General features: G+C 41.5%; 1 protein-coding gene across 1 annotated transcript in view; it reads right to left on the reverse strand.

Moving 5' to 3' along the window:
- The window catches only part of LOC145395413 (DNA polymerase delta catalytic subunit-like), a 138,202-nt gene that overhangs the window by 115,315 nt on the left and 5,969 nt on the right, over positions 1 to 16,918 (reverse strand). Inside the window, exons 5-6 of the mRNA XM_080269016.1 lie at positions 15,888 to 15,996; positions 162 to 242 (exon numbers count right to left, since the gene is read on the reverse strand). Of these exons, the coding sequence (XP_080125142.1) occupies positions 162 to 242; positions 15,888 to 15,996 (190 nt within the window). The remainder of the gene's footprint in view (positions 1 to 161; positions 243 to 15,887; positions 15,997 to 16,918) is intronic.

Consider the following 16,918-nt stretch of genomic DNA (forward strand, 5'->3'; position numbering starts at 1 on the left):
ATGTATTATGTATATGTATGTAATTGAATTCGATGTATCCTGAAACGTTTGAGAAAATAAAGAATTCCAGCTCTAACCTGTGTCTCTCCCACTCAGTATTTCCACTTGTCACAATGGATCATCTGTGTATATACGAGCATACTGACCTTTCCTGCCAGCACACTGAATATCCTGAAGGGAGCCACCCGTGCCCACTCTCCCTCAGGCTCATGCACTACAAACTTGTTCCAGGCCACATCCACCTATAATGTACAAACATATATGGGATAAATATAAAAATAATTAAAAAACATCATCTCCATCATCTCAGTCCTTTCACATAACTAATGGAGTGTGGTAGGATTAAAACATAAAGAAGAAGGAAGGTAAATTTATCCTCATCATTCCAACCATTTATCCAACCCAAGAGACAAAGTGAGATTGGATCCTGGAACAAAGAGAGATAATCAGCAAGAAAACTATTAAATTACACAACTAGTGATGTGTCCACAGACACTAACATCTCTCTCGCTCTAGCCAGACACCATAAGCCGGTAAGGCGTGGTCATATGAGTTTGTTTTACAGGGAGGGGCACTAACCCTCTGCAAACCCACTTTTTGACACTTAGGGAACACGTAAGGGTTGGTTATATGGTTACCACCCAGCACTGTAAATGGTTTCCTTGCTTACAGGAAACCATTTGGCTTGTCAATCAATGTAAATCCACCTGAAAATGAAAGAAGAAGAATAAAAAGTGACAGGAAAGATGGGAGAAATACGAAGAGAGGAGGTTAGACCCAGAAGAAGAATGATAAAGAAGAATGAAGAAAACAACACTACTGTACATTAAGTGAGTGGATGATGGTCTTCACCACCTGCCACCTACACACTAGCATACTGCACTACGATCACTTAAGCCTCTGGAATTATGTTCCAATTCTCATACAAAACCATCTTTTTTTTTTTAATGCAAGAAAGAAGGAACCAAAGGCCAATGGCCCGCAAACCGTTCCTCACAAGAAAAAAGAAGAAAAAAAAAAAAAGAGAGCCAAATTCAAGATTTGTTCATTTCGAGATGCCTGGACATACTGCTTTTGAAAGACTGGAGATCATAGGAAGCAGGAAATACAGACAGAAGAAGACAGTTCCAGAGGTGATCTGTTGCATAAATAAAGGACTGGAAGTAACGGTTAACTCTTGCATTAGAGAGATGGACAGAAAAGGGATGAGAGTTTGTTACTAGACGGGTGCTACGAGCCCGTCATAGAGGTGGAGGGATACAAGCAGAGAGTTCAGAGGAGCAACGACCATGAAGTAGCGATAGAAAAGAGATAAAGATGCAACAGTGCGGCGAAGAGACAGAGGTTGAAGGGAGCCAGTAAGAGAAGGAGAGTTGATGAGACGAAAAGCCTTTGACTCCACCCTATTGAGAAGAGCTGTATGTGGGGAGCCTCCCCACACATGAGAGTTGTACTCTACACAGGGGCGAATAAAAAACGTGTACAAAGTCAACAACTGTGCAGGGGTAAAGAAGGTATGGAGTCGGCTAAACACACCTGATCTGTTGAAAGCAGATTTTACAAGAGATGCAATATGATCTTTCCAAGATAAGTCCCGAGTGAATGAAACCCCATGCCTGTTCAAGGATGATGCAGGATTGAGCTGAATATTATTAAACATCAGTGTGAACTCCTGTGGAAGATTTTGTCAGGTTGATAGGTGTAAAAACTGAGTTTTTGATGGATTAAAAACAACAAGATTATTTTTACCCCATTCAGAGAGACGAGCCAAGTCAGACATTAGGTTTGCCATAGCCTCATCCCTTGTTTGTTGAAGTAACTGCTGAGATGGACATTGCAGGAACCGAATGGAAAGGTGAAGGGTGGAATCATCAGTGTACGAGTGGATAGGGTTAGATGTACAGCTCAGAAGGTCATTGATGAATTAAAGGAAGAGATTCGGTGATAGGACAGAGCCCTGAAGAACACCACTGTTGATAAACCTAGAAGAACGATGGCCGACTACAACAGCGGCTATAGAGTGACCAGAAAGGAAGCTATAGATAAAGGCACAGATAGAAGAATAGAAACCGTAAGAGGGCAGTTTGGAAATTAAAGATTTATGTCAGACTCGATCGAAAGCCTTTGAGATGTCAAGTGCAATGGCAAAGCTTTTGCCAAAGTCCCGAAAGGAGGACGACCAGGAGTCTGAAAGGTAGGTGAGAAGATCGCTAGTGGAGTGCCCCTGACGGAACCCATACTGACGATCAGAAAGAAGGTTCTGATAGGAAAGATACTTTAAAATTTTTCTGTTAAGAATTCACTCAAAAACTTTTGAGACACAGGGTGTTAAAACAATTGGACGATAGTTAGAGGGTTGGGAATGGTCACCCTTCTTTGGGACTGGATGAATGAGAGCAAACTTCCAGCAAGAAGGAAAGGTAAAGTTGTCAGACAAAGGCAAAAGAGTTTACCTAGGCAGGGTGTAAGCATAGAAGCACAGTTCTTGAGGACAACAGGAGGGACTCCATCAGGCCCATATGCCTTGTTAGTATTAAGGCCAGTGATAGCAGAAAATACATCAGCTGAAGAAAGTTTAATGTCCGCCATGAGGAAGTCAGAGGGGGGAAGTGATGGAAGACCAGTGCCGGAATCGTCTAAGGTGGAACTGGAGGAGAAAGTCTGAGCAAAGAGATCTGCTTTATCAGTAGAAGAAATAGCTACAGAGCCATCAGAATAGAAAAGAAGAGGGAAAGATGATGAGGTAAAGTTGTTAGAAAGGCTTTTGGCAACGTGCCAGAAGGAGTGGGAAGAATTCGAGTTGGAGAGTTGGGAGCATTTAGTGCAGATGAAACTATTTTTAGCAGACGAAGAACAGTCTTAGCACGATTCCGAGCAGAAACATAAGCAAGATGTGATTCAGGGGTGGGTTGGTTCTGATACCTTTTATAGGCTCTGTCCTTGTTGCAGACAGCATTAGAAGAAGCGTAATTAAACCAAGGCTATCTTGCATTAGTCAGAGGACATGAGAAAGGAATGTATGCCTCCATGCCCAAGAGAATAACCTCCATAATGCACAGTGCATATTCAGATGGCTCCCGTTCATGGAAGCAATAATCATTCCAGGGAAAATCAAAGCAGTACTGCCTGAAGGCCTCCCAGTCTGCATCTCCAAAGTGCCACGGTCGACGCTTCTTTGGAGGGTACACGGGCCGTATTGGAGCAATAGGATAGGTCAAGGTAATTAGGTTGTGATCGGAGAAGCCCAATGGAGGGGAAAGATTAACAGTGTTAGCAGAAGGACTAGTTGTAGGAAAGAGGTCAGGTATGTTGGAGCTCTCTCCAAGGCAGTCAGGGATATGGGAAGGGTGCTGTACAACTGCTCTGGGTCATTAAGGATAGAAAAGATGTAGGCTTGTCCACCAGGTGGATCAATGAAAGGAGAGGAGAGCCAAAGGTGGTGGTGAACATTGAAATCTCCTAAAATGGAGATTACAGAGAAAGGAGAAATGGATAGAATGTGTTCCATAGTCGAAGTAAGATAGTCGAAGGATCTTTCATGGGCAGTAGAATTAGGAGATAAGTAAACAGAGCAGATATATTTAGTTAGGGAAAGACAGGAAAGCCGAAGCCAGAGAGTAAAGAATTCAGAAGAATCAAGTTCAGGAACATGAGAGCAATATAAATTGTTGCGTACATATCCACAACAGCCACCTTTGGCTTTGAAATGTGGATAGAGAAAGTAGGAGGAAACAGAAAAAGGGTTTGCTCTCAGTTGCCTCAGACAGCTGAGTCTCAGACACGAAGAGATGCTGAGGTTTAGAGGAGGAGAGGTGATGTTTGACAGAGAGAAAGCTAGAGGAAAGGCCGCGAATGTTGCAGAAATCAAGAAGTGAGTCAGACAGTGGTTCCAGGCCTCTCTCAAAGTCGTCACAGAGAGAGGGGAGGATAGTGGGGGAATTAATTGCCCCTCTCCCCACCCCCCCGGGGACTCCGAGGCCAGATTTAATTGTGCCATTTTTCCTTTTTTTAATTTTGAAAAGGAAGTGTAGTGTGTACTGTGCATGTAGTTAGGTGTTGATAGAGAAACTTGTATTGGAGAGCATGTTGGCCTACTCTCTGTGTTACTGAGACTCTGAAAAAGTTCAGCAAAGGCGGATAGTTCATCAACTCTCCTCTTAAAAACGGGAAGCCAAATCATGCACAATATATACAAATTCATCAATTCTGATCTGTCAAGTCAATGTTCCAACACCTTCCCAACATGGACGAGTCAAAGGCTTTTTGTCTCATTATCTCTTCTTCTCTTACTGGCTCCCCACATCCTTTGTCTCTTCGCCACACTGTTGCATCTTTATCTCTTTTCTATCATTACTTCAAGTGTCACTGCTCCTCAGAACTATGTGCTTGCACCCCTCCACTTCTACGACGGGCACATAGCACACGTCTAGCAACAAACTCTCATCCCTTTTTTGTCCAACTTTCTGATGCACGAGTTACCCGTTACTCTCAGTCCATCATTTCTGCAATAGGTCAACTCTGGAACTGTCCCCCTCTGTCTGTATCTCCTACTTCTTATGATCTCCGGTCTTTCAAACGCAGTGTCCAGGCATCTCCAAATGAGCGGATCTTCAATTTTGCTCTCGGTTGTAATGTTTTTGTTTTTTCTTGAAGGGAAAGGCTTGCGGGCTCCTGGCCACTGGTTCCTTCTTCCATGCATTAAATATATATATATATATATATATATATATATATATATATATATATATATATATATATATATAACCAAAACCATTCACCATCTTTTCAGTCTACAGGTCATATTCATTCACTTTCCGATTCACTAGCACAGATCGTCTTCATCACCAGATTTATAAAACAAACTACAACAAACAATTAACCATCAATGCAATACACGACATTTAAACAGGACATAATCGATGGTTCTATGCAATATCAGAAGTGTACCAACCGGCTCATAAACGGTAGCCAACTGGCACTGTATTTCCGTATTACAGTATTTCATTATTTTATTGTATTTTATGTTTTACTGTTGTTACGGAACAGAGAAAACTGTCCCGCAAAGTTCCAGGTTCAAAACAAAAGAGTTAGATAAAATTACAAGTTAAAGTTTAATGCACAAACTAACAACAAAACATTCAGGACTCATAAGGATAATGTATTGGCAAAAAACAGGTTAAATATATGGTTAACTGCAATAGCCTCTATTAACACGAAATTAGCTAGAGTAAATTTATCTAAGACAGCCCTGATAAAATGAAAATACACTGGGTAATGCTCAGTTAATGCAAGATAAATTATTACAGATACAAAATATTATCAAAAATGACTGACATAAAACCTTACATTAATCACAAAAACCTTACTAGGCCTAAGAATTAACATCTTATGCTACACAGTACAAGAAAAAATGCAATATCACTTATACTCAAATTACACAGCTGCTAGATGGTTGGAGACTTCCTGAGCACTCACAATAATAATAACTGTACAGGGGAGGACAGAGATGTGAACAAAATGAGGAGTAGATCTAAGTGGCAATGATGCAGAGACTGAGCTCATTATATAGGGACCGGCAGAGCTTGATACAACTTGTAAGAAGGACGCGCAAATGAAGCCATGAGGACAAAGAGTTGACAATCCTACTCTGAACAACAGAAAGGACGACTTACTCTACTATAACGGTAGAAGGGGGGACTGAGGCAGAACACGCTCGTGATCAAACATGCAGCACACTGCACGTTAGAATTACACAAAGGATGATGAAATCACAGGCCATGTAACACCTCCCCACAAAGAAAAAGAAATTTACAAAGGAAATTTCTTATTACTCTAAAACAATCTGTCTAAAGTCTAGATAAGCAATCTGCAATAACATTTTCTTTCCCCTTGACATGTTGTATGTCTAATGAATACTCCTGAAGAAGTAGAGTCCATCTTGTCAATCTCTGATTTTTATCTTTAAACTTACTAAGGAATTTCAGTGGGTTATGATCGGTATAAATGACTATGGGGTCAAAACCAGAACACAAATAAAATGAAAAACGCTGTAAACCCAAATTCAAGGCCAAAAGCTCTTTCTCAATAGTTGAGTAGTTCTTTTGAGGTGGAGTAAACTTCTTACTGTAATAAGATACAGTATGTTCAATACCCTGATCATCCTCTTGCAGCAAAACAGCCCCAGCTCCTGTATCACTTGCATCAACAGACATCTTAAAAGGCTTAGCAAAATATGGAGTAGCGAGAACTGGCTGACTTAATAGGATAGCTTTAAGTTTGCTGAAAGAGGATTCACAGTTATCGGTCCAGACAAATTTAACCCCCTTTTTCAGTAGGTCTGTAAGTGGTGATACAAGAATTGAAAAGTTAAGAACAAATCTCCTGTAATAACCTACCATTCCCAAAAATCTTTGTAGCTCTTTCCTACTTTTAGGTCTGGGAAGATCACTTATAACCTGAACCTTTAGCTCCTGGTGGTGCAACATGTCCATCACCAATTACATACCCAAGGTTCTGAACTTTAGCTTGACCAAACTCACACTTTGATAAATTAGCTACAAGATTAGCATGAACCAAACGCTCAAGAAATTTACTGACATGGCATAGGTGATCTTTCCAGTTGTCACTGAAGATTAATACATCATCAATATAAACAACACACCCTGCCAAACCCTCTGTTACAACATTCATGAGCTTCTGAAATGTGGCTGGTGCATTCTTCATACCATATGGCATTACCGAACATGGAAAAGTCTTTCCTAGTGTTACAAAACATGAGATCTCCCTAGCACGTTCAGTCATAGGTACTTGCAAGTATCCCTTTAACAAATCAAACTTACTTATGTACCTAGCCTTTCCGATCTTATCTATGCAATCTTCCACACGAGGGAGAGGGTAAGTGTCTGTTTTGGTTATCTGATTAACACGTCTATAGTCAATGCAAAGCCGCTGTGACCCACCTGGCTTAGGGACTAGAGTGACTGGAGAGCTCCACTCGCTCTGACAGGGCTCAATCATCTTGTGGTCCAACAGGTAGCCAAGCTCCTTCTGGATGAGAGGAACTTTCACTGGGTTCACACGGTAAGGAGGCAGTTTAATTGGTTTTGCGTCTCCAACATCGACATCATGCATCAACACAGTGGTTCTTCCTGGAGTGGCACGGAACACTTGCGGGTACTCCTGCAGTAATGCCGAAAACTCCTGCCTTTCCTCGGGAGATAGATGAGAAAGCTTAGTCTGGAGATCATTCATGATATCAGGATTCTTCCCCAAACTATCACTCAGGCTCATACTGCATGGGAGAGCTTCACTTGCAGACTCGGATGGAACAGCTACAGTGCAGACTGGATTATTTTCGTCCCGCCTGTGATATAACTTTAGCATGTCGATGTGACATAGTTGCTTGTTCTTTCTACGATCTGGTGTGGCGATGACATAGTTGACATCACTGAGTTTCTTCTCCACGATATAAGGACCACTAAACTTGGCTTCAAGAGGTTGCCCATGAACCGGTAGCAGAATCAAAACCTGGTTTCCTGGCTGAAAGTGGCTTAACCTGGACTTCTTATCATACCAAGTCTTCATCTTCTCCTGAGCAGCTCCTAAATTCTCTCTCGCCAGCTGTAAAGCAGTGGAAAGCCGTTCTTTGAACTTTATCACATACTCCAGCAGGTTGACGTCATCTTCCTCCGACAGCCAGCATTCCTTGAGTAGCTTAAGGGGTCCTCTTACTTCATGGCCAAACAGTAGTTCAAAAGGTGAGAAGCTCAGTGATTCATTTGGAGATTCTCTTGCAGCAAACACAACGAATGGAAGACCTTTATCCCAGTCTTTCTGATGTTCCAAACAGTATTTCTTGAGCATGGATTTGAGTATTTGATGATATCTCTCCAACGCTCCTTGGGTCTGGGGATGGTAAGCTGAAGACGTGATCTGGGTGATGCCCAACTCTTTCAGAGACTGCTTGAAAATATTTGACATGAAATTACTTCCCCGGTCTGACTGTACCTCCTTAGGCAGACCAAACTTTGTGAAGTACCCTAGCATTTCCTTAACCACGTTCTTTGCTGAGACATTTCTAAGTGGAATGGCTTCAGGATAACGAGTAGCCATATCAATCAGGGTCAACACATAAGAAAATCCTGAAGAAGTCTTAGGAAGAGGGCCCACAATATCCACCAACACACGGGTGAAAGGCGCCTCAAAAGGAGGAATGGGAACTAGAGGTGCAACCTTTTCGGTCTGATTACACTTCCCCACAACTTGACAGGTGTGACAAGACTTACAATACCAGGAAACATCCTTGAAGATACCTGGCCAGTAGAAGTGTTTCAAAATGCGTGCCACAGTCTTCCTCACTCCAAGGTGTCCTGCCAAACTGGAATCATGAGCCACTCTAATGATATCCTGCCTACAAACACGAGGGATGACAACTTGATGTACAACCTCCCATTCACAGTCGGCTGATGCTGTTGGGGGCCTCCACTTCCTCATAAGTACTCCTGACTTTCCATAATAACAAGTAGAAGCACCGGCTGACTCTTCTTCACTGTAAGCAGAGTTAGCTAGACCTTTCAACTCAGGGTCAGCAACCTGCAACTCAACCAACTCTTGACGAGACAAATTATCAACACTACGGGGTACTGCCTCATCTGGTGAGTGGTCCAAATTAGCAAGAAAAATGTCAGCTAGGATAACATCATCATCATCATTATCCTCTAAATCACCAGTAACTTTAGACTTAGCCCTAGTGACAGCACATGCAGGGAACACATCAGGGACATCACAATCCTGGGTCGCAGCCACTGGCTCACTAGACAACTGAGGAGCTGGACACACTTGACTTCCACCAATATCATTTCCAAGTAAGAAAGTTACACCTGACATTGGGAGTGTCTCAACCAACCCAACCAAAACGGAACCATTAACAAAACCAGACTCTAAATTCACTCTGCACAGAGGGACAGAGAAGTAATTATTCCCTACACCTTGTTAAATTACCGTTTCATCAGAGGAATTAACATTAGAGCCTAGAACACTGGTCAGCATAAGGGATTGGCAAGCACCTGTATCACGATATATTTTAACTGATTTCCTGTCATTACTGTCCAGAGGACTGACAAAACCACCAGACAGGAAATTAGCACATGAACTCTTGAGAGTGTCACCCACGTTACTGCTCAAAAGAGGAGCTCCATCATGAGAATTTAAGTTACCCCTCAAAGCAGGTTCAGTTAACTCAGTTAAAGAATTCTGGGAACTCTCTAGGGTGGACACTAGACCAATTGACTGAATATTTAAAGACTCCTTTTTGTTCACATCACGCTGTCTCCTGAAACATTTCTACGTAGTATGACCAAGCTTACTACAATAAGTACATTTACTTTTCTGAAATCTAGAGGTGAAGCTGGTATTTACTTCCTGAGAAACATCATCTTTATTCTCTTTCCTGTTACCTGTACTCTGAGTAGAGGCAACGTACTTACTCTCAGCTTTCCCTTTTTCTCTAGAATATCTCTTGTGAGTGAGAACATATTCATCAGCTAAACCTGCAGCATCAGACAAATTATCTACTCTTTTCTCATCAAGATATAGACTTACATCTTTACTAATACACCTTTTGAAGTCCTCCAGCAAAATCATCTGCTTAAATTTGTCAAAATCAGAATCCATCTATTGCCAGACGCCTCAATCCCGTTTGGGGTGGCCACAAACAAATCGCCTCCAAGTCGCCCTGTCCCCCGCCATTTCACTCCCCTGCTCCCAACTCACACATCCCTCTCTCATATACCTCACCACCCCATCTCTCCATCTCATCCTCGGCCTCCCCCTCCCTCTTTCCCCCTCCACATCACTCACATACACTCTCTTCGTCAGTCTTTCACCCTCCATCCTCTCCACATGGCCAAACCACCTCAGTGTGTTCCTCATAACGCTTCCTATCACATCCACATCAACACTACAACGCTCCTTTATATCCTCATACGTCAGCCTGTCTCTCCATGTGACTCCACAGGCTCCTCTTAAATAACTCATTTCCACGGCTCTCACTTTTGACTTGTGTCCTTCCAACAACGTCCAAGCTTCACTTCCGTACGTTAGGGTTGGTATCACAATACTGTCATGTAGTAACTTTTTCACTTCCATGCTCACTTCCCTGTTTCTTATCACTGCTTTCAAAGAACCAGCAACCTTTCTTCCCTGCTGTACTCTTTCAAGCACTTCACCCTCCAAACCTCCATCCTTAATCATCACACTACCCAAGTACTTAAACGTACTCACATTTTCCAATTCCTCACCATCCAACCTCTCTGTACATTCACTGACTTCACCTCTCTCAAAGACCATCACTTTACTCTTCCCTACATTCACCTTTAGATTCCGTTTCTTACACACTCTCTCAAATTCATCCACCAAGCCTTGCAGCTCCCTTCGTCCTCACTCAACAACACAGTATCATCTGCAAACAACAGTACAGGGAGTTTCCAAACACTATCCTCTCTCACCAGGGCCACTCCAACATCCACTACCCTACCTTGTACCTCTTTTATTACCCCATCCATGTACAGGTTGAACAACCATGGAGACATGACACATCCCTGTTTTAACCCAACTTTCAAAGAGAAAAATTCACTTAGTTCACCATCCACACGCACTGCAGCCTTCGCACCATCGTACATACTCTTCACAGCATTCAACAACTTCCCATCTACTCCATATATTCTTAACACTTTCCACAATCCACCCTGTCATATGCTTTCTCCAAATCCATGAAAGCCGCATACAATTTCTTTCCCTTCTCTAGAAACTTTTCCACTAAAGATCTGAGAATGAATATCTGATCTACACAACCTCTTCCCTTCCTAAAGCCTCCCTGTTCTTCTCCAACTAATTTCTCTGTTCTTTCTCTAACTCTGTCAATAAGTATCCTACCATACACTTTTCCTATTATACTAAGAAGACAAATGCCCCTATGATTACCACACACTTCTTTTTCCCCTTTTCCTTTGTACAAGAGAATAATTATACCTGACTTCCAATCCTCCGGGACTCTACCTTCCTCCCAGGCCAATCTGCACATCTTCCACATCCATTCTACTACTATCTCTCCCCCACGCTTCAGCATTTCACCACACACTCCATCAATTCCTGGTGCTTTCCCTGATTTAACTTTCTTCATTGCTTCCACAACTTCTATCCTACTGATTTCTTCCTGTCTTCTCACCTCCCTCCTTCTCTCAGCCATTCCCCAGCCACTTATACTCGCATTACTTCCATCCTCCACGTTCAACAATTCCTTAAAGTGTTATCTCCATCTGCTCACTTTTTCTCCACGTTCTTAGAATTTAACTACTGCTCTAACAGATCTTCTTTGATTTTTGCATACTGAACATGGGATTCCTTATCTTGCTTGTAAGTTGTCCTAAATTTTACTCTATAGGCTTCAGGAACAAGCTCATAGGCCTTAAGAATCAAGCTCTTAACTACATCATAATTATCAGATTGATCCTGAGGAAAAGATGCATAAGTTACTTGAGCTTTACTGGTGAGAACAGTTTGAAGGAGTACTGGCCCATACTTTTTGGGCCAATTAAAACCTGTAGCTACCCTCTCAAACAACTGAAAATACTTAGTTAAATCAGATTCATTAAAAGGAGGGACAAGTTTAACATTTTTAGCCACATCAAAATCATCAGAGCTAGATGATCCAGTTCCACCTTGTTTCATGCGATACTCATGGTCTGCCTGAATCCTGGCAAGTTCAACTTGTGCCTGAGCCTGTACCTGTGCCTCTTGAATACGAGCATTTGCCTAAAATTCAGCCTTCTGAATACGAGCCTGAGACTCCGCCTCCTTAGACTGAGACTCAGCCTCCTTAGCACGTGCTTGAAATTCAGCCTCCTTAACACGAGCCTCCTGCAGGGCTAGCTGTAACTTAGCTAATTCAATCTGCGTTTGCTCATTTGGAGGAGTTACATTAAACAAGCTTTTATTAATCATGCCAACAATTTGATCTTTAGAATGATGAGAGTGAACTGCAATTCCCAATTGTTGAGCAACAAGCTTATGTTCATTTTTTGTTCTGTTTTCTACATCACACACTGTTTGCACATTTGACAAAAAATCTTTGGCTTCATCAAGTGTAGAAATAGTAGACATCATGAATAAATCACAGTCACAAAATATCAAGCAATATCCTTATGATATTATCCTGAATATCCTGATAAGAGGTCGCCAAATTTATGTTACGGAACAGAGAAAACTGTCCCGCAAAGTTCCAGGTTCAAAACAAAAGAGTTAGATAAAATTACAAGTTAAAGTTTAATGCACAAACTAACAACAAAACATTCAGGACTCATAAGGATAATGTAATGGCAAAAAACAGGTTAAATATATGGTTAACTGCAATAGCCTCTATTAACACGAAATTAGCTAGAGTAAATTTATCTAAGTCAGCCCTGATAAAATGAAAATACACTGGGTAATGCTCAGTTAATGCAAGATAAATTATTACAGATACAAAATATTATCAAAAATGACTGACATAAAACCTTACATTAATCACAAAAACCTTACTAGGCCTAAGAATTAACATCTTATGCTACACAGTACAAGAAAAAATGCAATATCACTTATACTCAAATTACACAGCTGCTAGATGGTTGGAGACTTCCTGAGCACTCACAATAATAATAACTGTACAGGGGAGGACAGAGATGTGAACAAAATGAGGAGTAGATCTAAGTGGCAATGATGCAGAGACTGAGCTCATTATATAGGGGCCGGTAGAGCTTGATACAACTTGTAAGAAGGACGCGCAGATGAAGCCATGAGGACAGAGTTGACAATCCTGCTCTGAACAACAGAAAGGACGACTTACTCTACTATAACAGTAGAAGGGGGGACTGAGGCAGAACACGCTTGTGATCAAACATGCAGCACACTGCACGTTAGAATTACACAAAGGATGATGAAATCACAGGCCATGTAACACTGTTTATTCATGGATAAGTTTTCAAAACAGAGTTATGATAGATAAAAATGCAATATCCAGCTTGACACCAAATATTGAGCTGCTGGGGGGTATTTTGCAATATCCGTGATTTTGCTTTAACCTGCTCTGGGCTTGGCTGAATTATGACGGATAACTGAGAGTTTACTGTATATAACCATACCTTTTAAGCACACACTTCTAGCCTTTCATCAGCTTCCTTACTTCGCATCTCACAATGTGATTTTTATAATTCTATATAATCCTCAAATCGTATCGTTTGTGGAGCATCCAATATGCTCGCATGTGTCGACCTTGGTCACCTAATGGCAGCTCTCCATGGTGCTTGATCTCTGGCAGCCTCACTTTTCAGTCCCTCATCCCCTGAGATCACACTTAATGACCTCCTCCCAGGTCTTATTCAGTCTGACTCCCAACCCTACCCCTGATGTTCACACTTCTCACCTTTATCACCCAATTATCATCCTCCGTCCTGTCAAAATGCCCAAACCATCCCATTCTACCCCTTCTCATCACAAGACCAATACACTTCAATCCAATCTTTCTTCCCAAACCATCTCAATCCACCCCTCCTCATCACAACACCAATACACTTCAATCCCATCCTTCCTCCCAAACCAGCTCAATCTAACCCTCCTCATCACAACATCAATACATTCCAGTCCCATCCTTCTTCCCAAACCATCTCAGAAGCTAAAGGCACACGGTTTCAGCGGCAGTGTTCTCGGGTGGGTAGAAGATTGGCTCACCGGACGAAAATAGAGTTGTAATAAATGGAAAAGAGTCAGACTGGAGAAACGTTACAAGTAGAGTGCCGCAGGGTTCAGTGTTAGGTCTTATTCTTTTCTTAATGTATGTTAATGATATTGACGAAGTATCTTGTAAGATTTCAAAATTTGCTGATGATACTAAAATAGGTAACAGAGCAGATACAGCACTGCAAAGACAGGCAATTCAGAGAGATCTTGATCAGCTGTTTAACTGGGCCCAAGTCTGGCAAATGGATTTCAATATTAATAAATGCAAAGTGTTAAACATTGGCAGTAAAAATGTAAGAGCAAGGTATAGCATGAATAATGTCCAGCTTGATAGGGTAAACCATGAAAAAGACTTAGGAGTTATAATAACAAATGATTTGAAACCAAGCAAACAATGTACAGAAGCTGTGAAAAAAGCCAACAAATTGATTGGGTTCATAGGCAGAGCATTTGAATATAAATCCGATAATATCATCCTCACTTTGTATAATTCCTTAGTATGCCCGCACTTGGAGTATTGCGTTCGGTTTTGGTCACCGTATTATAAAAAGGATATTGAAAAGCTTGAAAGAGTGCAGCAAAGGATGACAAAGATGATACCTAGATTGAGAAATAAACCGTATGAGGAACGTTTAGAAGCCCTGAATCTCTTTACCCTAACAAAACGGAGGATATGAGATTTAATTCAAGTATTCAAGATATTCAAAGGACATGATAACACGGCTGTCGATAAATACTTCACAGTTGATCACTCGAACTAAACTACTGTAGAGGCAATGGGCATAAAATAATTGGCAAACGATTCCAGTCGCATGAAGCTAAGCATTTCTTCTTCAATAGAGCTGTAAATATATGGAATAAACTGCCCTCCAACTTAATAGATTGTAATACAGTACAACCTTTAAAGGTCGCCTGGATAAGTATATGGCATCCAACCCCCAGCTTAATATGTTTACTCCTGAATAAAGCACTTGTGTACGTATAATTTTCTGTTTTATTTTATTTTAGTTTTTTAGAGCCTGGATCAATTTATTAAATGCAAATATAGTATATGCACAGACTAGGATATGCACAGATAGCCCTGAGTTAACGGTCACTACTCATACTTTCGACCTGTGATGGGCTGTGGATCACTGAGCGTCCCTGTTAGTTACGTGGCCACCATCGGGATTTTTTTAATGTACCAGGGGACACTGCTTCAGGAGGTGACTTGTTTGCTTGTCCTGCATGGGAAAGTTCCTAGTCTCAGTGGAATGAATGGAGCAGGGGCCTGATTGACTGCTGCCTACCTTAATAGCGCCAGGCAATGCTGCCACACCACCCCTGAATATCCACACTGTGCACTGTGCAATTTCCACACTGTGTCCACAGACGCCCCGTCAACTCAACATACCCGTACAGCGACATGCATTAGTTATTTATTTATTCGATTACTCATTGTACTTTACTACTTTCTCTTTCAGGTTATTCATACTGGTAGCTTACAGATAATGAATTATAGAATGTAGTTTTCCTTTTCAGTCTTTCCTATGAAATTTCCATGTCTTTTTTTCCATGCTGCATGGTGGTTTTTCTCATTTTTTCTTGCCAGTTTTGGCTGGAGGGTTTGGAGGCGGGGGGAGCCTTCTTGCTTTACTATCCTTATCCTTCAGCATGTAGAGTTAGATCTTGTAGTCATAGTCTACTCTGTACCAAACAGCCTCGAAGGGACCATAAGGTCTGTTGCTGTTTGTTTTCCTTTGTACTTTGTACAGCACCAACACACTTCAGTCCCATCCTTCGTCCCAAACCAACTCAATCTACCCCTCCTCATCACAACACCAATACACTCCAGTCCCATCCTTCCTTCCAAACCATCTCAGTCTGCTCCTCCTCATCACAGCACCAACACACTTCAGTCCCATCCTTCCTCACAAACCAACTCAATCTACCCCTCCTCATCACAACACCAGTACATTCCAGTCCCATCCTTCCTCCCAAACCATCTCAATCTGCCCCTCCTTATCACAACACCAATACATTCCGGACCTATCCTTCCTCTCAACTCTTCAAGGTTGTAAATGTAATAATACACACAAAACTGCTTAACCGAGAATGACACCAACAGATTAAGTTACCTCTAGTTGGCATCGAGTGTCAAGTTTTGCTGAGCCTTGTCTGAGAATCCAAGACCCAGGCGGCAGCTCCACCCAGCAGCACCCAACTAATCCTGTGTCCACCATGAACCTGAAATACGAGTACAGAAGACCATTGATTAAATGGACTAATTGGGGGAGGCCTGATCAGATAATCTTCTATATCCGATGGTGCCCCTGAGGTGGGATTTTAAGCACATTTGAAAATAAATGTTTACAATAGAATATCGTGGCACCAAAAATGAAAATTATACCCATTTTACACTAAACTGGCCCATAATTTATGCATTTTATTCCACATCCTAGTCACAGCACTTCTTCATGCTCAGTACAGTATGACTACAGTATAGTCTGTTATTACAACTCAGCCATCACTACAAGGTGAGGGCAATTTCAGGCCAGGTCGAACTGAAAAAGGGTAGGAAACAAATATATTGCCACCCACTGCACCCCATTTAAACGGCATTGTTCGTTACAGCCAACGTACTTCCAGAGGCTTCACAGTGTCCATTAAATCCGATATCTGATCAATGGAGGTATGTTAAATCGAGAGGCTACTATACAATATTTCTTTATGTGACACTTCATTTCATGGTTTTCTTTAGTATCAAGCCTACAATAAATAACAGATATATATTATCTTTTCAGCTGACTGTTACCGAAGGAGTTCATCAGTTTGTCTCACCACCATTTACAGTAGCCTACCAGCCGTATGGAAACCATTGTGGCATTCTCGGTCACCAGTATATCTCTGACTTGCGATGATTTCCAGCTTTTCAGAATGATAGGTTAAAGAAAATGAAGCAAGAAAATTTTAAGTTATCACTTACAGAGTACGAAAATGCACCAACAGTAGCAAAAGAGCTACATTATAGAAGTTGATGCAATACACTTTAAGTATAGCCTCTCAGTTTTTATCCATTATTTCTTATACAATAGTCCCTCCCTCATGCCAGGTTTAGTTATTTATGGAGAGCAGATGGTCATTCTTCAAAGGCATCTGAGAAGTGCTG

This window comes from Coenobita brevimanus, chromosome 31, assembly GCF_032717465.1.
Source record: "Coenobita brevimanus isolate Jiangsu-jjx chromosome 31, ASM3271746v2, whole genome shotgun sequence".
Lineage (NCBI taxonomy): Eukaryota > Metazoa > Arthropoda > Malacostraca > Decapoda > Coenobitidae > Coenobita > Coenobita brevimanus.